General features: G+C 37.4%; 1 protein-coding gene and 1 long non-coding RNA gene across 3 annotated transcripts in view; one reads left to right on the top strand and one right to left on the bottom strand.

The window, feature by feature from the left end:
- The window catches only part of LOC115428716 (TGF-beta receptor type-2-like), a 108,992-nt gene that overhangs the window by 61,668 nt on the left and 25,794 nt on the right, over nucleotides 1–21,530 (top strand). For both annotated transcript variants that reach the window (XM_030147901.1, XM_030147900.1), the window contains exons 4-5: nucleotides 5,988–6,763; nucleotides 16,282–16,423. In XM_030147901.1, coding sequence (XP_030003761.1) covers nucleotides 5,988–6,763; nucleotides 16,282–16,423 — 918 coding nt within the window. The remainder of the gene's footprint in view (nucleotides 1–5,987; nucleotides 6,764–16,281; nucleotides 16,424–21,530) is intronic.
- LOC115428717 (uncharacterized) lies at nucleotides 13,454–19,026 on the bottom strand. The gene is made up of 3 exons (XR_003936677.1): nucleotides 18,907–19,026; nucleotides 16,437–16,439; nucleotides 13,454–13,464 (listed from the first exon to the last, which is right to left on the bottom strand). It is a non-coding gene; the product is annotated as an uncharacterized LOC115428717 (long non-coding RNA).

Raw genomic sequence — 21,530 nt, 5'->3', positions numbered from 1 at the left:
AACAGTCCATTTTAATAACCGTCTTTGAAATACAGTATTTCTGTCATAAGTGAGATAATAGTATTATTTTCCACATACAAGCCGAAATACAATAAGCGTTGCCATGGTAATAGTCCATTTTAATAACTGTCGTTGAGTTTTCATGAGCATCTAAATTAAATATAGGTAATGAAATATAGGAAAATACATGATTTACAGTGAAAATTGCCAAATTCAGAGGATAGTATAAAAAAAGTGGCAATAAATCACTTAAGAAAGGGTAAATAAAGAGGAAAAATTCATTTACAGCATAAAATTAGCACTGGGTGTTTAAGGGTTAAGTCTATCTCTACAGTATTTCTACTATAAGCGAAATGATAGTATTATTTTCCATCTACATAAGTGTTGCCATGGTAACAGTCCATTTTAATTACCGTCTTTGCCCTGTTTAGTAAACTTGGACACTCTCACATCAGTCTTTCTCTTTACTTATTTCATTTCATTTCATCAGTCAATGTCTGCTCAGAACTGTCTAAAGGAAAGCTGGGCAGCACAGCGACCAGTTTGTTGCTTCTCACTCTACGAAAATCAAAACAAACTGGCTGGGGCCGCGTTGAGGATTTCAGACATGTGGTTTCCTGTTTAGAAAAAAAGAAGAAAAAAAAAAAAAAAATCGGAGTGAACCAGAGGGCTTGACTGGGCAGTCGGCTGGATGCCTCCGCTTTCATCCCACTCCTGCTTCACTCGCTCTAAAAATCTTCCTTTTTAATAAGCAGACGACATGTTTTCATACAGACGCGCACACATCCACAACCTGTGACTATCGCACATTTTACAAAAAGAAGAAGCTCGTAATTTAAGAATAAATACATCGTGACACTATCTTAGACCCAGACCGGACTCGTAAAAAGCTTAAATTTAGAACGTATTAAAGTGCAAAGCAGAGCAGGTTGTCTAGTTTAGTGTGTTGTGTCTGGACCTATTCTTTTTATAGGTCCTTTTTTTATAACTTCAGCTTTAAAAGGCGGACCGCAAACACAGCCCGAGCATAAACTTTCACTGTTTTCCAAAACCGTGGACAAGCTCCCAGACACACTAGCTCTAAAATTATAAGAATCAGACATAAACTATAAAGAGACACAATATGCGGTCGGCTGGCTCAGGGTTTGGAACAGTGTGCGTTTGTGGCTCCGACGCTAACTTTAGCTTCCTGATGCTTGTAGACATACCACAGGGGAGGCGAAGGTTCCTCTGCTTCTCTGAGGATATTACTTTACTCTTAGCTACATGTTGATACAATTTACTGAGGCTGAATTTAAGGCTAATAGTCAAAACATAGTGTGGTGACATTTTCTGCCCTTAGTTCTGTTCCTAATATCTGTCAGTAGGTTGGACTTATATCAACAATGTTCCTCATAATATAAATGTTATCTCATAATCACAGGATCTCTGGTGTCGTGTGTGTGTGTTTTTTGAGTTTAGTTCACGGAGTCTGAAGGAAATAAAATACTAGAAACCTAGAACTTAATCACAATCTGTGCATCTTCTCCGTATCATTTCAGCTGAACTCATAAATACACAAGTAAAATAGGAGCAGAAATCAATACATTTTAACACATAAAGACCCAAACTATTGACTGATCTAAACTGTTCAATACCTGTTGATCCACTAATCCTATCAATACATGTAAATAATTGGTGTAAAATACAGTTTGTCATCTTTCATGGTCGTCAGATATGACCCATGTGGACGTTCAGAGGCTCCGTAGTTACCATGGAAACACCGTCATCTTCTACAACATTGATTCACCAGTAAAACCCATGGAGTTGGGTCAATGACAGTGGATGGAGACACTGGGTTTATGTTCAGTTAATGATACATTTGACTGAAAAAGTCACTTTCTCCTCAGTTTTCTCTGTTTTTTTATTTATAATATATAATAATTCTAAACTTTAACATGAGTTTTTATAAGCATCTACATTATCATTGAATTAAATATAGGAAAATACATGATTTAAATGGAAAAAACACAAAATACAAAGGATAATAGTATAGTAAATGAAGATAAATCACTTAAGAAAAGTCAAATATAGAGAATTGTGCCACAAAAGTAGCACTGGGTCTTTATGGGTTAATAACTGCTATCATTACTATCCTTAACCTCCTGAGACCCAGTAATGCATTTTTGTCCTCTGTAGGGAACAAAAGATTCACAGTTTTACTTAAAAAATCCTGTCCATTGCAAATGATGTTCAATTAAAAAAATAAATAAATAAAAATTCTAAAATGTGTCTGAAAAAAACTGTTGCATTATGCAATTTCTAATTAAGACAATAATATTTAATGTAAAAAAGCCAAAACTTTGACTTTCTTGGGTCTCAGGAGGTTAATTTCCTGAGGGTTCTGCCCGAGGGATCAATAAAGTTCAATCTAATCTAATCTGATCATATTTTAACATGGAAAGAATTATACTACACATTTAAGCCCAAATTATAAGGAATCAATTCACTACAAATAAGCCATACTTAAAAGTGCAAGAGCTGGAATCAGGAGGAAAAACGTCAGATGTTGATGTTGAACTTCCTTCTGCAGCTCTCTCCTCTCAGTCCACAAGTAAATATAGATGATCTGATTTAGTTTCACAGCGTTACTCAAAACAGAAGCCACTTTTCCAAGTTTCCATGTCGAACCCTGGAGTAAAGCAGTAGAATCAGGTCACATCTGACAGAATCTGATCAGTTATTGATCATTGCAGTTTCATATTTAAGCCTCACACCTGGCTGGAAATGCATGTTTTTACCAAAATCTGTTTGTCACATGGTAGATTTTCCTAAAAACAAAAGCAAAGACTAAAGCAGGAGTCTCATGTTCTCTCAAATTACTTCAATTACAATATGATTAAAAGCAATTATAGAATTTTTACCCAGAGAGGCTGAAAAACTATCAATCATTGCAGCTTTAAACTGATGTCTATTCATACAGCGACTCTGAACACCTTTAATCATATTATAACGGAGTGAATTACACTGATTTGTCATTTAAGTTCTCCTTTTTTTCCAAATCAAATCATTAATATCTTAACTCTAATCATTCCTGTATATGGATTTTTTTTATTACAGTGTAATTTATCCTTGTATCAGTTATTGTAATACTGTCTGAGCTGCTACTTGTCCCACTTATCTGAAATTATATTCAATTCGATTTTGGAGAATTATTAGCTTCGTTCAGAATGTGATCCATCTGCTTCTCTTTTCAGAAAATAAGACTTGATCAGTTTTTAGTAGGAATCTTAACCAGACGTGTGTCTTCATCTGCAAAAATGTTCATTTAACTCATGACTTTACCAGTGATTTCCAAAACTTTTTACATTTTTCTTCAGACATTCACAATGACACTGTCACTTTCAGCTTGTGCAGTGTCAGACTAATGTTTAATTTTACCAGTCAATAGTAGGGATGTAACAATTTGAAAATTTCATATCACGGTTATCATTATTATCACGGTATTGTTGAAATGTGCTCAAAATGTTCAAAAAGTACTGATACACACACTGAAATAATTCAACCAAGTTGTATTTTGAAAAAACAAATAAAATAGCAAACACAATGTACTTTCTGTTGGCAGAAACATTAAAATATTAACATGTAAACCAAGGTTATAATAGTTTTGGATTTTTCATTGTAGTTTAGTTTTATTTAGTTTTGACTTTTTTTTTCTCTAATTCAGTTAGTTTTAATTCGTTTTTAGAGCAGGTTTGCTAGTTTTTATTAGTTTTCGTTATTTTCTAAATGCTTAGTTTTAGTTTAGTTTTAGTTTTTTATATTTTTATCTTGTTCACCGTTGAATTCAGATAAATCCCTGACAGGACTCTGCTGCTTTCTCCCAACTTTAGTCTCCATGTTTCCAGGTAGAGTGGGGACCAGAAGACGACTTTAAACCACAAGTGATGACATGTGACGGACCGTTAAATATCATATGGTGCCAGCAGCTAAAATTGCTTGAGGGAAATAAATAATAATAATAATAATAATAATAATAATAATAATAATAATACATCAGTTTTATATAGCGCTTTTCTAAGTACTCAAAGACGCTTTACAAAAAACAACCAAGGGACAAACATACATCCAACGGGTAAACAGATACAAAGTTAATGCTAAATGGTAATCGAAGAACAAATACAGAGACAAATACTGTTTAAAGAAAAACACACAAAATAGGGTATGTGAGAGTGGAGGAGGTTGAGCGGGCGATCAGTTTTCGAATGATGATCTGAAGAGGTGGGATTTATGTATCAATCCGACATTGACAAAGACAAAAACAAAGGGAATTTTTTTCAGAATTTTTATACGTTTTAGTTAGTTTTGTAAACACACAATACAGTTTCAGTTAGTTAGCGTTTTTTTCTCCTTTTTTTTTTAATTACAGTTTTTATTTATTTCAGTTAACGAAAATGTTTTTACAATTCTAGTTTTCGTCATTTCATTAGTTTTCGTTAACGATAATAACCTTGATGTAAACATCAAACATACAAATGTGCATTGAAGATGGAATCTTATGGCCATAAAAGATATCTACACAAAGGGTGGAAATGACAGGATTTTATCAAAATCAATGCCATTGTCAATTCTGTTTACCAATCCAATTCCACATTAATTCTCCTTTTGATTCCAGAGTGTTTTTTTGAGTAGGGAAAAAAGTAGTTGGACAGGTCATAGTGGAGCTTGTTTGACCATTTTCCAGATCAAATCATTCAGAATGTCACAATGAGAGAGGGAGATGTATGGGACCAGCTCTGCGCGCTCAGATCAGGTTTGTGCGGGAGCCCGCTATGCCCGGATCTCTGGAGCGTTGTCCGTGCAGGTGCCTTCAGCCATGATTTCACAGGCCAAACATTGCAATCTGAGCATGTGCGCCTGGAGTGCCACTGCTTCTCCAGTAAGTGAGCTGTATCGCTGTGAGTTTTCAAAGTGCTGTAATCAAACACGGTTTTCATGATAATAGCTTTGTTCCTGTCGCTGTCACTGAGCTCAATAAGAAATAGTGACATTGCACTTTACTAACTTATTTAGTTATTTATTCCATTTCTTTGCTCTATTTATTATTATTGTGACTTCAAATTTTTTAATTTTTTAATTTTATGTTCTTATCCTGGTTTTTCTTCTTCTTTTCTTTCTTCTTTTCTGGTTTTTATTGTGTTGCATTGCATCTTGTTTTTATTTATTTGATCTTATTTATTTTGTTCTTTTACTTATCCATGCTGCTATACCGATGAATGGTGGAACACTGAGTACTTTTTGTCCTGTCTTTTTGTCCTGTCTGTAGGTGTGATCAAGTGCCTGTCTTGCATGTTTAGTGTATGTGTTGTTGTAACGCCAAGGCAATCACCTAGACTGCAAAACAAATCTACCTACGGGTACAAATAAAGTAACCTTGACCTTGACCTTGATAATTAGATTTTAAATGGTAAAACCAACCGTCACGAATTTTACTGCAGTTTATCGTTATACCGGTAATTGTTACATCCCTAATCAATAATAGAATCAAATATTCACTGAAATATTGAGGGTCATCTCTTTGGATTGGTTTACAGCCCACACTACAATCAACATCTATATTATTTTGTATTTAAGGCATCTAACATCTGAAAAGGACTCGAATTAGTGAAAATTTAGTGTGTTATTTATTTGTTATGTATTATATGCATAGATCCTAATTACTATAAGCAGGGTGTTTGTACAGGTCTCGAAAGTCTTGAAAAGTCTGGAATTTTGTGTGAAAGTCTTAATAAAGTATGAAAAAAATTGCAGTTTTGAAAAAGTCTGGAATTAGATATTTGTTTTTTTTCTCTCTTATGTTACGTTGATGCCTGTGTTTGGATTAATCTGTGATTTTTACATGATTGCTTAATTATTTTAATGGCACCTATTTGCACGACCCATTTTTCTTTAATGTGCCAACTTTTCAAATGCTTTATTATCTTTTTATTGTCTTTTTAACCCTTCAGATACCATGGACTCCCAGGTGGTGGCTGTCATCTTGGTGAGCCTGGTTCCTCTGCTGGTCATGGCGGTAGTCGTCATCACCTCCTTCTACTTCTACCGGGTTTACCAACAGCGCAGAGCCAACTCCAGACGCAAGAAGGGACCTCCTGATTTCAGCGACGCTCACGCCATCATGATTGACGACGAAGGTTCGGACAGCAGCTCCACGCACGCCAACAACCTCAACCACAACACGGAGCTGCTGCCCATAGAGCTGGACGTCCAGGTGGGAAAAGGGCGCTTTGCAGAGGTTTACAGAGCCAAGCTGAAGCAGGGCTCCTCGGTCAGCGAAGAGCAGGGCTTCGAGACGGTGGCGGTCAAGATCTTCCTATACGAGGAGTACGCCTCCTGGAAGAACGAGAAGGACATATTCTCAGACGCAGACCTGAGGCATGAAAATGTGCTTCACTTCCTGACGGCGGAGGAGAGGAAGGTGCAGAGGCAGTACTGGCTGATCACCGCCTACCAGCCCAGGGGGAACCTCCAGGAGTACCTCAGCCATCATGTGGTCAGCTGGAGGGACCTGTGGCTGCTGGGGGGGTCGCTAGCTCAGGGGGTGGCCCACCTTCACAGTGACCACACCTCCTGCGGCCGCTACAAAGTGCCCATCACTCACAGGGACATTAAGAGCTCCAACATACTGGTGAAAAATGACCTGACCTGCTGCTTGTGCGACTTCGGACTCGCTCTCCGCCTCGACAACTCGCTATCTGTGGACGAACTGGCCAACAGTGGACAGGTAACACCACGGGTTTACTTCATATCTGATCCTACACAAGATAAAAAGACATCCAGTGGTATGAATTCAGCTGCTGTAGAGGACGGTTGGTTGGTTGGTTGGTTGGTTGGTTGGTTGGTTGGATGGATGGATGGGTAGGTAGGTAGGTAGATAGATAGATAGACAGACAGACAGACAGACAGACAGACAGACAGGAATGATGTACTTCGAATTGTATTCAGAGTTTACGGCTGAATTTCATAGAACAAATGTCTGCACACTAATGTAGCTCCCGTTTGTGGAAGCATTTTAAGGTGAAGACGCACCAACCGGATTTTTTGGCGGACAGACGTCATCAGGCAGTCTGGCGAGGTCGGTGACATGAGTCTGTTTGGTGTGTTCCGTTCAATTGGCCGTCGTTAATGCCGTCGCCAGTCTTTTCAGCCAATTCAACATGTGTAATCGGCCACTACCTGTCGTTCAGTCGGACCTATCTGATTGGTGGAGGAATAGCCCTTGACTAGTGAATACTGAAGCTGACAACGCCCGTATCTTCTTATTACTAACCATCCGTTCAACAAGTACAACAACAACCACCCCTCTGGACTACTCAACACTCTCCTGACAACAGTGAGCTCTGGGTTTTGGTCTACAGGGATGTTCCACTTTTTCCGGGTTTACGTCTCAATCAAGCGCAGGACATACGTTCAAGTCGGTAGTCGATTTGGTATGTTCTTCACAGTTTTTTGACTGTGTTGGGGAGACGAGAGGCGACTGATCAGTTGGGCTACTTTTTCTGGTGACCATCAGCAGTCAGGTTGGTGTGTCTTCACCTGTAGGTGCGACCTTGACAAACATTTGTAAAGAATGTACTGGGGGGTCCTCGGTTGTTCACATCCAACATGGTCATTGGTCTTAAAACCATGACCTGCATGTGATTCACAGCCCAAGTCCTTATTGAATGTGTCTCCCAGTCTCTCTCATCCCTCACCACTATGGACTGTTTAAATGCATGTTCTAAGATCCATGGGCTTTACAGGTGCTGATTATTACCTGTCATCAGCTGGTTATCGTATGTCCTTCTAGACTTATTTAAGATGTTGACATCATATCCAAAATCTGAGGAGTCACTGAGACATCACAGCTCAAATATAGCAGCAGATAAAAGTTTTCACTTAAAATTTACAAATATAAATGCAGAAAAAAACAAAACATGCATAATTTAAGATTCGAGGGCTTTTGTGTGGGATGCTAATTATTACTTGTCATCAACCGATTATTATTTGTACTTCTGGACTTGTTTAAGATGTTGATGTCTTATCAGAAATCCAAGGAGGAGTCACTGTGTCCAAAACATCACAACTGAAATATAGTAGTAGATAAAACTTTTCGGACACATCTCAAATATTAGCATCAAATATTTGTGGGAAAATGTCAAAAGGTGTGGCTCCATCAGACAGATACAAACAAATGCACATTTTTTTTAACAATACCCAAGCTAAATTCTTAACAGTTTCTACATGTCAGGCCCTGGATGTGTTTCATTCTCTTGCTGAAACATCCAGTTTTGACCTCAATGCAACAGAGCATGTGCAGACAGGAGTTTAGAGAGTGGAACAACACTAGGCAGTTCAGTGACTTAAGAAGGATTCTTAATGCGATCTATCACAAATGCATGGATGCTCCAAAAGCTTTTTTCCACCAGTGGAAGTCTTCAAACAGGAGCTACTTTTGTGTGAGGACTATTTTTCTGTTTTGATTCACATCCAGTGTTTTGGACACCAGGATGTGCATGTAGTCTTTTTTTTCTTCTTGCTTGGTTCATCTTTCACTTTCAGGAGCAGTGTCTCTGGAGAGCCAAATTGGCAGGAGTAAACATTTAGAGCACCTGCTTTATTTGACAAAAATATCACTATTTGGCACATGCACATGGGTAACAAGAGGAAGCAATACAATATATCAGCATATGATTATGTTCCTCTATGATACTTATCAAACCCTGATGAGAGGCGTGTTTTTAATCAAACCTTTCATTTCTGATCCTCATTACTCGGGGCCAGCGTCTCTGAATATCTGGCACCTATTACATCTTGGCGCTGAAATAGCGTTGTAGCTTGTCGTCATTACAGTGACTCAACAAACAGCCTTGATTGATTCTTAATGGACTCATTAGGCTGACGTTAGCGGCCGGAGTCATTTCGTTCTATGTTCTAAAAATGACTCATTATGAAAAGGCTTCACCCTTTGCTGCTCAGCACACCTAATGCATTGTAATGCTCTGAACGCATTTGGAGGAAGCGCCGCTGAACACATTTTCCAAGGCGGTAATTATAGTAAGACAAGCGCCATGTTATTGAGGTCTGAGCTACCTTTGTTTTTCCAATTATTTTATACTTGGAACATGTTTTGATTCAAATCATTGTGATATGACACCGCAGCACAGCATGAAATTACCACTTGACTCGTGCCGGTAAATAACTGCTCCTGTAACTATACACGTCCAACTTAACATCTCACATTTACAAGAAAACAAGACAAGAAAAAGTATGTAAACCCTGTGAAAAAGCATAGTTTTCTGCATGAACTGGTCATAAAATGTGATCTGATCTGAATCTAAATCACAAATACAGACACAAACACAATGTTCTTAATGTAATAACACGCAAACAGTTGTAATATTTCATGTATTTATTGACCACGCTTATGAAACAGGAAAAAGTCTGTAGTCTAATGACTCCTCAAAGATCTAATTAGAGTCAGGTCTGAGAAAACCTGAAGTCTAATCAACAAAATGAGATCTGAGCCCAGTGTGGAGCTAATCTGATTTATGAAACAACACTCAAAACTTCTGGAATGTTCTATTCACAAGGAGGATATGTGGATGTGAACCACACCTCGAAAAAAAAAAACATCTCCAAAGGTCTTCGATCAGAATTGTACATTTGTGTACAGTGCTGGGAGTAACGCATTACAGTAACAGATTACTTTTTGCTGTAACGCAGTACTGCAAGGCGTTACTGATCAATTTTCATATATTATCTATCTCATAAAACTGGAAGGGCTCAGAGTGTGTGTGTGTGTGTGTGTGTGTGTGTGTGTGTGTGTGTGTGTCAGCACCATTCTGACAGATTGAGATGTTTTTAACTGACCAATTTGGTATTTACAGTTGAAGAGTAGTCCCATCTCCACATTAAAGGTGGGGTAGGAGATGTTTTCCTAGAGCATTTTTTACTATATTGCTTAAAATCCCCTTCACACCTCGATTACAACCAATTAATTAATGCTTTAACATAAAAATAAAAACATTTTAGCCACCTGTGGAACAGACAGGACTGAAAAAACACCATTACATCATTTTTAACCGCCCCATTGAAATGATTGAATGCTGATATGTCAATCAAACTCAACTGCCATTTGTCCCTCCCCCCTCCCCCCTCTGCGCGTACCCCTCTTTGTGCATGAATCGTGCGTTCTCAGAGGCTTGGAGCACATTTTTGGAAATATTAGTCATTTTGGAATACAATTGCCTTACAGTCATGGAAGCACAGTAGCATGTAGCATGACAGGAAATGAAGTTAAAAACAGGAACGCCACATTTACAAGCTACAGTCCTGACATATGGGTACTGGTATCAGTACCAGTTCTGGAGAGGGCAAGAGGGGCAGTACCCCCTTAAACAAACATCCTGCCCCTCAAAACCAAGTTTACAAAGTTTCAGGAGGTAGGGAAAAGGTAAATGAGCTTCACAACAGCAGGAGATGTCGAGGACTTAGGAACGCCTGTTAAGTTTCACTTTCACTTCTGCACATGCTCACTGGGAGGTACGTGCACCTTTGACTTTATGTGTTTTGGGACAAGGATCAGACCGACGAAAAGAGCTTATTGATACAACCGATACTTTTGGAGTTATTAGTTACTTTTAGTTCTACCGTACACGCATCATTTATGATGAGAGCAAAGACAGGAGAAGTACAGTAATAAAGTAATACAGTAATGTAGTAATACAGTAATAAAGTAATATAGTAATACAGGAGTAATACAGTAATAAATTAATACAGTAATAGAATAATGTAGTAATACAGTAATACAGGAGTAATACATTAATACAGGTGTAATGCAGTAATACAGTAATACAGGTGAAATACAGTAATACAGTAATACAGGTGTAATACAGTAATACAGGAGTGATGCAGTAATACAGTAATACCGGAGTAATACAGTAATACAGGAGTAATACAGTAATACAGGTGTAATACAGTAATACAGATGTAATACAGTAATACAGGGGTAATACAGTAATACAGGTGTAATACAGTAATACAGGAGTAATACAGGAGTAATACAGTAATACGGGAGTAATACAGTAACACAGGAGTCATGTGAAGCATTACAATTCTCAGACAGTAATATTATTAAGTAAGGAATTACTTAAAAAACAGTAACAAGTAATCTGTAATTATTACAGTTCGGAAGTTTTTGTTGTTTTTTTTTTATCTTTATTTCGAATATGTAGACAGTGAAATCAAAACAAAATCAACCAACAAAATATCAGTGATGATACATAAACGGGTGATAAGTAAACAACAGAGAAAAGAGAATAAATAAATAAAATGATAAATAAAGTAAAAATGAATAAAATTAAACATGCTCGAAAAAGTAACTCACACAACACTGTTTGTATAAAAGTGGAAGGGGCTTCACAGTAGTCCACCTTTAGACCAGATGTCCCCAGATGGAGGTGCTTTCATCCTGTGGCTCTAGTAACAGTGGACGTCCAGCCAAGTTGACTCCAAGGACACAATACAGAATGTTCAGTGAGATATAAAAAAAAAAAAAAAGAGCCCTGGAGTAAGAGGGAACATGTCTGTGTGCTGTGGAACAGGTTCACATCTGTTCATGAGTCGAACAGACTGAACAGGCACATGTACATACAGGACACCGTAAACAGAAGCTACTGCTTTACAAAAACGTCCAGTTCACCAAAGAGCATCTTAACATTCGACAACACTACTGGGAAAATATCCTGTGGACGGATCAAATCCAGTAATAATAATAATAATAATAATAATAATAAGCATGTACACGATAAACTCAGAGTATATGAATATGAATATAAATGTAAAGTGGATTATTTGTGCTTAGTGTGCGATGTGCAGTTGGACGAGTAAAGAAGAAGTCAGTGTTTGTTGAGGATGCAGATGGCCTGAGGACACAAGTTCCTCCTCCTCCTCCTCCTCTTCCTCCTCCTCCTCCTCTCGGTGTTAGCCTTCAGGCAGCGCTAGCGTCTCCCTTAAAGCAGCAGTGAAAACAGTTTATTGCCGGGGTGAGTGAGTTCTCCTAAGATTTAGATGAAACTAAGGTTGAATAGTTTAGGAGGAGCTCTCAGTGAAAGACGGGCATCGCATACCAACAGTAGAAGATCATCCATGCAGGAGTCTGGAGGAGGAGGGCCGTTTGACCGCCTCAGGGCCTGGAGCTCTGGACCTGAAGAGAAAATGAAACCCAGCTTTATCAACATATCCTACAGGATCATGTCTGGAGCTCAGTAGAAGATGGATGCAACAGGATGATGATCCTAAACGTAAACCTACTACAGAAAAAGAAAATCCACCTTTTGGAGTCGGACCCAGACCTGAATCCGGTAGAGATGGTGACCTCTAGAGAGCAGTTCACAATAGACATACTAAGAATATGACTGAGCCGACCCAGATCTGTGAAGAAGGATGATTTAAAACTTCCTCCTGAGAATTGTGTAGGTCTGATGAGCAGCTACCGGAAGGACTTGGATGAGGTTTTTACTGTCCAAGGAGGTTGAACTGGTTATTAACCCTTAACAGGGCTAGGGCTGTGCATTGGCAAGAATCTGACGATACAATACAAATCACAATACTAGGATCACAATACGATATATCACGATATATCATGATACTGTTAAAAAGGCCATTTTTTGTTTGTTTCTTTTTTTTTTTTAATGATAATTTCCTTGAAGAATTGAATTACACCAGAAATATGTACAAATACTAAACACCATTTTTATTTGATCACAACAGGATCTAATGCTATCTCACAAAATGTTCCTGTGTTCAAACTTAAATTATGTTTTACAGACATTACAGTTTAAGATCCTGATCAAATGTTCATATTCTGTTAGTTCATAATTAACATCATAATATCATTTTTGTGCAATCCCAACAAAGGAACTAGCATTATTTAATAAAAGACAGTTAAATATTAATAAATAAAATATAAACAAAAAAGAAAAACAAAGATGAACCTCCATGATATCTGCATTTGAATAAATACCTAAAAATATCAATACAGCACTTTTTAATATCGATACAGTATTCTGAAATGAAATATCGCGATATATTGCAGAACCGATATTTTCTTACCTCACTAAATAGGGCAGTCATTGAACTAATCTGAAATTCAGATTTTCAAATTTAGTGTGTTATATATAGTTCAATTCAAGATTTTACATAGATTGCACTTCTCTGAAGTTAAACTTGCAAAAATATTCCCAGACTTAAACCCCATCTGCGACAGGTGCAAACAGGCCCCAGCAACAATATACCACATGTTATGGTCCTGCTCCGAGCTGATCCCTCTCTGGAACTCTTTTTTTAATTTCATTTCCAGGGCATATGGGTGCTGTATTCAGCCATCTCCCCTTACTGCTATTTTTGGAATCATTTCATGCACAGATGACTCAATCCCTCCAGCTAACCAACAAAAAGTTGTGGCCTTTGCATCCTTACTAGTTAGGTGTACTATTCTGTTCAAATGGGAGGAGTCATCGCCTCCAACACATGATCAGTGGATCAGAGACATCATGGTTAATATAAAGTTAGAAAATATTGGGTACACCCTAAATAACTCTTTCAATAAATTTTACAAAACATGGGAGCCTCTTTTACACTGCGGGAATATGTTACCTGGCCTGGAACTTTAAATACACTTTAGGTGTTTATATAGACATGTATTTTTTTTTTCTCTCCTTGGGTTCTGTTTGTTTATCATGTCCGATGTCAATCTCTTTATCATGAATACATTACTTGAAATTATAAATGTTATATTTGTTAAATGAAAAGTTCTATAAATGTTGAAAAGTTCTATGAATAAAGTTTAAAAGACAAAATTATCTGAGCAGAAAGTAAACACATGCAATAAAACAACTCTTACGAGGTCATAAACTGATAAAATTACTCCTATTCACTATGTACAGCTTCAAAATCTCTATAAAATCTCTCGGAATCACTGTATAGCGTTATAAAAACCAACATGCTTCTTGATCCCACTGAGGAACAGGACTGGCCCCATATTTAATGTTTGCAGAAGTTACCAACAATAGTCACTTGCGCTATAAAGGGTTAAATCCAAGGGCTAGCTTACTACATCCAGCATCACCATAATGGATGAGATTTATATAGCGCTTTTTTGGTCACTCAAAGGGCTTTACATTATTGACCCATTAAGATTAATTGGAAAATAAATGACAAAAGTGCCGGTTTGCTGATGTTTTCAAGGTATATCATTAAGTGTTATTACACATATATATTGGTTTATGTACATTTATATCATAGTTTTTTAAATCTTCCACTAAATAGAACCTGTAAAGTGAATGTATTCTAATGTGCAGACAGTGTTTTGAAGTAGATCTTGTAGCTCTGAGACAAATATTCCTTTTGAGTCAAACCCATTCTGTCGTTAATTCTTGAATTTCACATTTTGACCCAAGGCTATATCTTGGAAAGTTCAGCCAACCAGCATTTTTGACTTGATTTTTCTTTATCAGTGACTCTCATGTGGTAAAATTTCATTACTTTTATTCTGGAAGCATTTTCCTTGTAGACCAGTTTTATTCATTCGCTCTCACATTCTCCCTCTGGTGGTGGTAAACTACATCTGTATCCACAGTTGCCCTGGGGCAGACTGACGGAAGCATGGCTGCCAATTCACGCCAACAGTCCCTCCGACCACCACCGAACATTCACACACATTCATACACCAGTGTGAGTGGCACTGGAGGCAAGGAAGGTGAAGTGTCTTGCCTGAGGACACAACGGACTGACTAGGACAGAGCGGTATTCGAACCGCCAACCCTTCGGTTATTGGACGACCCACTCTAACATCTGAGCCATGGCCGCCCCAAATCATACACTATGAATGTGTGCTCAGTAAAGACTTGAATGTTATAATTATCTGTGTAGTACCAGGCTGTGTTTGTCTGTCGTATGGCTGTAGATGCAGATCAGATCACATGCTTCTACACTGCATGTCGATTTATCCTGCAGAAAAGGATATTTTATAGACAAACTGACACAGTAGTAAAAAAGATCACAGTCACCCCTTAAAATTTTACAAAATCTCAAATATTGTGATGAAATGTTTTGAGAAAAATTCCAAAAAGTGAGGCTTCATCAGACAGACACAAACATACACTATTGTTTGTCTATTGTTAACAAGAAAAACAAAAACTAAATTCCGGACAGTGTCAACATGTCATGTACGGGATGTATTTAATTTTCTTGCTTAAAAAAATAAAGTTCTGACTTTGATGGAACAGAGCATGTGCAGAAGGAAGCATGTGGGTTTGGAGACTGGAACAATACTTGGCAGAGTTCAGTGATTTAAAAGTGATTTTTAATCAGAGGTGATTTCTCATAGACTGCAAGGGAAGCTCGGCTTCCCCTAAAATTCCGAAAATTAAATGGTCAAATATGTTCGGTTGTGTTGACAATTCATTGACTACAAATGTGTTAGAACACGTTCATCTCACAGACAAGTTCGTTCAGAATCAGCTTTATCACAAACCAACAGACTCGATGTTGTTCACTTCTCATACATTCCCGTGTCACTGTTTTCTCATTCGATCTCTGCTCAGTGCATTTGTCCGTAGACGCTCAGTGTCCGTGGACTTCAGTGGGACTGAGCAGAACAGTTTTTTCATTGCCTCAAAACTGGACGGTAATTGGATAGATGCCACGATGTTGTCCCGCCCCCAGATGCTCGGTGTCTCTGGGGGTGAATGGAGCTGTGGGCGGAGCTCGGCTGGGCTGGACACCGGGCTTTCACGTGCTGATTGGAGGATCAGTTGACAGGCTGAATCCCATTTGATTGACAGCTATTTTCACATCTACTCCTTCACTGACAGAGCTCAGTTTAATACAGTCGCACATTCTGCTGTGAAATCGAGAGAGAAACCACTACGAAATTACTTGTTCATTTCTTGCACTGTAAATAAAACACACTCATTGTACTTCCTTGTTTCAATTTAACAAAATTTCAACGTTTTCTTGTTTAGTTGGTACGATAAGGTCACTGACCATTTTATTAAAAAGGAACGGAGGACCGAATTTATGTTGAAATAACCTGACTTTTTTTTTATGTAAGCCGACAATGAGCTTCCCCTCTCTGAAAGACGAGCAGCCGCCACTGTTTTTAATGTAATATATGACAAATGCATGGGCTGAACTAAACCATGCGATGCACATCCTTCATTAACCTGGACCTCCTCGTCCTCTGCGTGTCCTCCTCAGGTGGGAACAGCCCGGTACATGGCTCCAGAGGTCTTAGAGTCAAGAATCAACTTAGAAAACATCGAGTCTTTCAAGCAGGCAGATGTTTACTCCATGGCCCTCGTACTGTGGGAGATCACCTCCAGGTGCAGCGCAATCGGAGGTAAGATGTCAACACACTCACGTGACGACAGCCTCTAATACACTATGAAGTATTCTGGTTAATATACCACACTGGTGGAAGTAGATCACAACACTAAGAGGTTTTCCATTCCATCACTGTTTGAGTTTCTGATGGAAGCTGCTCTTGGCTATTTGGAAAGTTTGAAAATGTTTACATGTTTAATATTTATGCCAAATACGCTTTTAATCTCAATTATCATAAAACAGCAGTTGGGCCGTGGAATATAAAATCCTCCAGTGAACTCTAATGAAAATATTTTGACTTTTTAACTCAGGCAACTTTGAGCAAACTGGTATATTGGGCTTTAAATGAATTATTTATCAATATAAACCATTACTGCAGGATTAAGTGAATAAATCGAACCCTGCTATGATTTTATTTACATCCATTTAGTACGAGCCTCTGTACAGAGACATGGAACTAGATAACAGGGAGTATTTATTTTTTATTGTTTGTAATATTTTGCTGGGTCAATTAATTTATAATTCAGTCTAAAAATGTAAAAGCAGTCTTGAGTGTGTAGATCAGATTTTCAATTTGCTTGTTTGCAGAGAAAAGTAGTAAATCCCACAGAGTTTATTCTGCACTTTCCTTCATGAATGAAAAGGTTTTATCAGTTATGACTACTGTTGTCAAATGATTAAAATGTTTAATTGGATTAGTCACAGGGTTGCTGTGGATTATATTTTATTTATCACAGTTAAATATTCATTTTTAATCTTTATTAATCACGTTTCATTTTCCATGATCAAACAGGCTCAACAAAGAAGGGAATATATATGCACTTAACATGTTTGCCCAAGCTGGGCGACGCGTTAGCCGCAGTGTTAGTAGAATCCCAGACTAACGTATGCTTCACGTTAATGTGGTATTTTAAGATGGAAGTGTTTCAGTGGAAAGAAAACTCCTTCTTGTAGAGCAGGGGTGTCAAACTCATTTTAGTTCAGGGGCCACATTCAACTAAATTTGATCTGAAGTGGGCCGACCAGTAAAATAATAACATAATAATATATAAATAATGTCAACTCCAAACTTTTCTCTGTTTTAGGGCGAAAAAGTAAATTTGCATTATGAAAAGATTTGCATCTACAAACTATCTTTTCAAAAGATGTGAATAACATGAACAAACTGAGAAAAAAATGTGTAATTTTAACATTTTTCTGCCTCAATTTATCATTTACTCATATACATTATAACTTACAGATCACAGTGGATCTACAAACACACAAAACATTTAATAACAAGCAGAATATTGGTAAAATTACACTTACTTCTCTTAAGACATTTCAAGTTGTTCATATTTTTTCAGGTTATTCACATTTTTTGCGAATTTAATCTTTATTTTAGTGTAAATACATGAAAATATTTACATTTACAAAGAGAAAAATTTGGAGTTGTCATTATTTCTATGTTATTATGATAGTATTTTACTGGTCTGACCCACTTGAGATTGAATTGGTCTGAATGTGGAACCTGAACTAAAAGGATTGCTAATATCTTCTGTGTAATTTTTGCATTTCACACATTCATCCCAAGGGTCGGACTGGACCCTTTGGCGGGCCGGATTTGGCCCCCGGACCACATGTTTGACACCTGTGCTGTAGAGTGTGGATAATACTTCATATCAGTCGACTGTTCTGTGGGTTTTTTTGTCCTCAAGTTTCCATCCAGAGGGACAATGTGCTGTTTAGCTTCTTCCGTCTTTTTATTATTATTATAACCTTTATTTAACCAGGAAAAGAAGCTCATTGAGATTAAAAATCTCTTTTTCAAGAGTGTCCTGGCCAAGACAGCAGCAGCAGAAGTTACACAAACTGGAAATCACTGGCATACATCCACACTAATATACGTAAACACAATGAAAGTCAGTACTAAAAACAAACTTAAAACTGATAAGAACATGCATATAAAATGTCACCATTATTTTAAAAGATATTAAAAGTGTAACAGCAATCAGTTGGTTCCGCTGCCTTTCACTACCGGATCAACTGCCCATTTGTTCATGCGTGACGCTAACTCAGAGTCATTCCTCACTGCAGATGGGTTAATGGCGTTAAAATTTTGAATCAGATAAATTGTTTAAAATTTGTTTTGACTTTAAAACCATGTATCTCAGTGATATAGAAGAACTCAAGAGTGCAAAGAGAGATAAATGTTTATTGAGATTACTCTTAGTAGAAAGTAAGAAGACCCTGATCAGAAAATGACTGAAAATAGACATACCTACTATAAATGACTGGACAGTATATATGTTATGGAGAGAGTCATCATTTAAATTGAGATGTAAAATTGATACCTTTGCTGAAAATTGGTTAAACTGAGTCATTTATGTTTCAACGGTAAGGCCTGGTTTTGTATATTAACAACCTGCTCCTATTGGGGGGGGGGAGGGGTATATCCTCAAATTTTACTGTGAAGACGAAATGAATATGGGTTTATGAACGTATGATGTACTTGTGGACTAAATTTTACTCAAATGTTGGATTCTCCTCCTGCTGTTTGTTCTATCATTGTTTGTATTTGTCTTATGTTTTTTTCTCAAAAACAACAGTAAAAAGTAAAAAAAATAATAATAATAATAACCCCCCTCTCTCTTTCTCACTTTCATTTACACCCCCCTCTTCCCCTTCTCCCTATCACCCCTAACCAAGCTATATGGTTTAGTTGCTATTTACATTTATGATCTTTTTCTTTGTAATATGACGTTGTTGTTGTTGTTGTTGTTGTTGTTGTTGTTTGTGAATACTCTGTCATTGTTGTTGTTTTTGGTTTGTTTGTTTATTTGTTTGAGTTTCCCTTTGTTTATGTGTTGTTGTTTTTCTGTCCACATTGTCTTGTTAACTATCACTAATAAAAAATAAATAAATAATAATAATAATAATAATAATAATAATAATTTTAATCAGATTAATCATGATGATGGATTAATCAACATTAACACATTAATTCTGACAGCCCTAGTATTTTTCTTTTTTCTTTTTTGTTTTGTTTTTGTTTTGTTTTTGCTTTTTTTTTCAGAACATTGTTTGGTGCTTTTATTTTGAAGGAAATTTATCAGCGCTGGGTTGAGTTGTAGTCCACAGATCTAACTTATGCCGCGTTTCCACTACGTGAAACCGGCTCAACTCGGCTCGGCTCAGCTCGACTCAGGTACCAGGTGCTATTCCTGTAGACCATTTCCATTACAGGATACTACAGATTTTATAGTACCTGGACGTCATAGCAATGTGGCGCGTTACTTCTGTGTCGTCTGCTCAGAGAGTTGCTGATAAACTCACTCGTTGCATGTTGTCTCATCAAGCGCACGCTGACTTTTTACATCTGAACCTCCTCAACAAACCATGGTGGGCTGTCATCATGTGGATTAACCTATCGCTATATTTACTGTCAACTTCCACATCTGTTTTTATTAAAATGGCGGGTCACAAAGACGACTCTCTGACCAATCAGTGGTCTGCAGTGTTTACACGTCACGTTTTAGTATTTGGTCCCCAGTCCTGGAACCTGGGTGGAGATGATACCAAAAAAATAGTACCAGGTACCAGATTCCAGGTCCTTTTTCGTAATGGAAATGCAAAAAGGCCAAATGGAGTGGAGTGGAGTCGAGCTGATACCACGTACTGGAACCTTTTTTTTTTTTTTTCTTCTTTTTTAAATTCTCTTTATTGAGTTTTTTCATATAGTAACAAAAACGTGTTCATGTACATTCATTGTGCTCAATGCAACAAAAATGAGAACGCGCAGTAAAACAAAAAGCACACAAACAGCAGTAAACAATAAACATCAAAAACCAAACTGAGGACATCATATATCGCCAATCCTAAGTTGTTTACACATTTGCATTATTAAAATAATCAATGAAAGGTTGCCATGTTAAGTGGAATGCATTTAATTTCCCTTTTAATGAAAATTTAATTTTTTCCAATTGTAAGTGTTTCATTACTTCTCTCATTAAGGTTGAATGGGCGGGGGGAGTTTTTTGTTTCCAATTTAATAGGATTAATCTTTGCGCTAGCAACACCACAAAACATATCATATTGTTTTGGTTGTTGGAAAGTTCTACAGCAGCCGGCTTCACACCAAACAAAGCAAAAACTGGATCTGGTTTAAGTTGTTTTTTTAAGATTTTGGATAAAGTCTGAAATATCTTGGTCCAGTATATTTTGACACAAGGACAGTTCCAAAACATATGTGCAAGTGAGGCCGGCCCCCGTTTACATCTGTCACAGGAGGGGTTTACTGACGGAAACATCTTTGATAGTTTCAGCTCTGATAAATGAAGTCTGTGCAAAATCTTGAATTTTTTTTTTATTTTTATTTTTTTTTATTGTAACTTTTGAACATACAATACACTATACAAACTCTTTTAGAGGACATTTCACTAATGACAGGAAACAGGTTCAAAAAGGAGCCTGTAAAATGACAGCCCTAGTTTATCACATTAGCTCTGAATGATTTTCTGTATAAAGGGTTATTACTTTATCACTCCATAATTACAAGGGTGTAAAAAATACAGCCGCAAATGTACGAAGACTCCTTCACATTCACCTTTTGTGTTTTCTGACCCAGTGAAGCACGTACTTCTATTTTTTCTTCATTATTGGATGTTTTATTAAATCTTCTCGTATACACAATATTTCTTCCCATTGCAGGAACGCGGTACATCTGTCCATACATCAAACAAAACCGCTGACCTTTAGTTAATAGCTGTGTTTCCTTTGGTCATTTACAGACCTGTCTTTGTCATTGGGTGTAAAGGAAATCAATAGAAGGACTGACGGGTGAAATTCCCACTTGAGTCTTTGTAAATATCCCAAATAATATAAAAAGGAAAAATTGCTCAAATGGGACGTGACCTCCGAGGAGCGTTCACACTCTGATGACTTTACCAATTAGGGAAGCGGCGACCGACTCCACCCTGCGTTGGTTTATGTGTGTGGGTGTGTGTGGGTGTGTGAGGACGTATGTGTGTGTCATTCCCATCCCATTAATCACTGTGGGAACAAAATCTAAAGGTGTCAAACACACAATCCATCTTACAGAAGTCTCAAGGATCAGCCTCCACTTTACTAATGTACCATTAACT

The sequence above is a fragment of the Sphaeramia orbicularis genome, chromosome 11, assembly GCF_902148855.1.
Source record: "Sphaeramia orbicularis chromosome 11, fSphaOr1.1, whole genome shotgun sequence".
NCBI classification, from domain to species: Eukaryota; Metazoa; Chordata; class Actinopteri; order Kurtiformes; family Apogonidae; genus Sphaeramia; species Sphaeramia orbicularis.
This window is presented reverse-complemented; position numbering and strand designations above follow the sequence as displayed.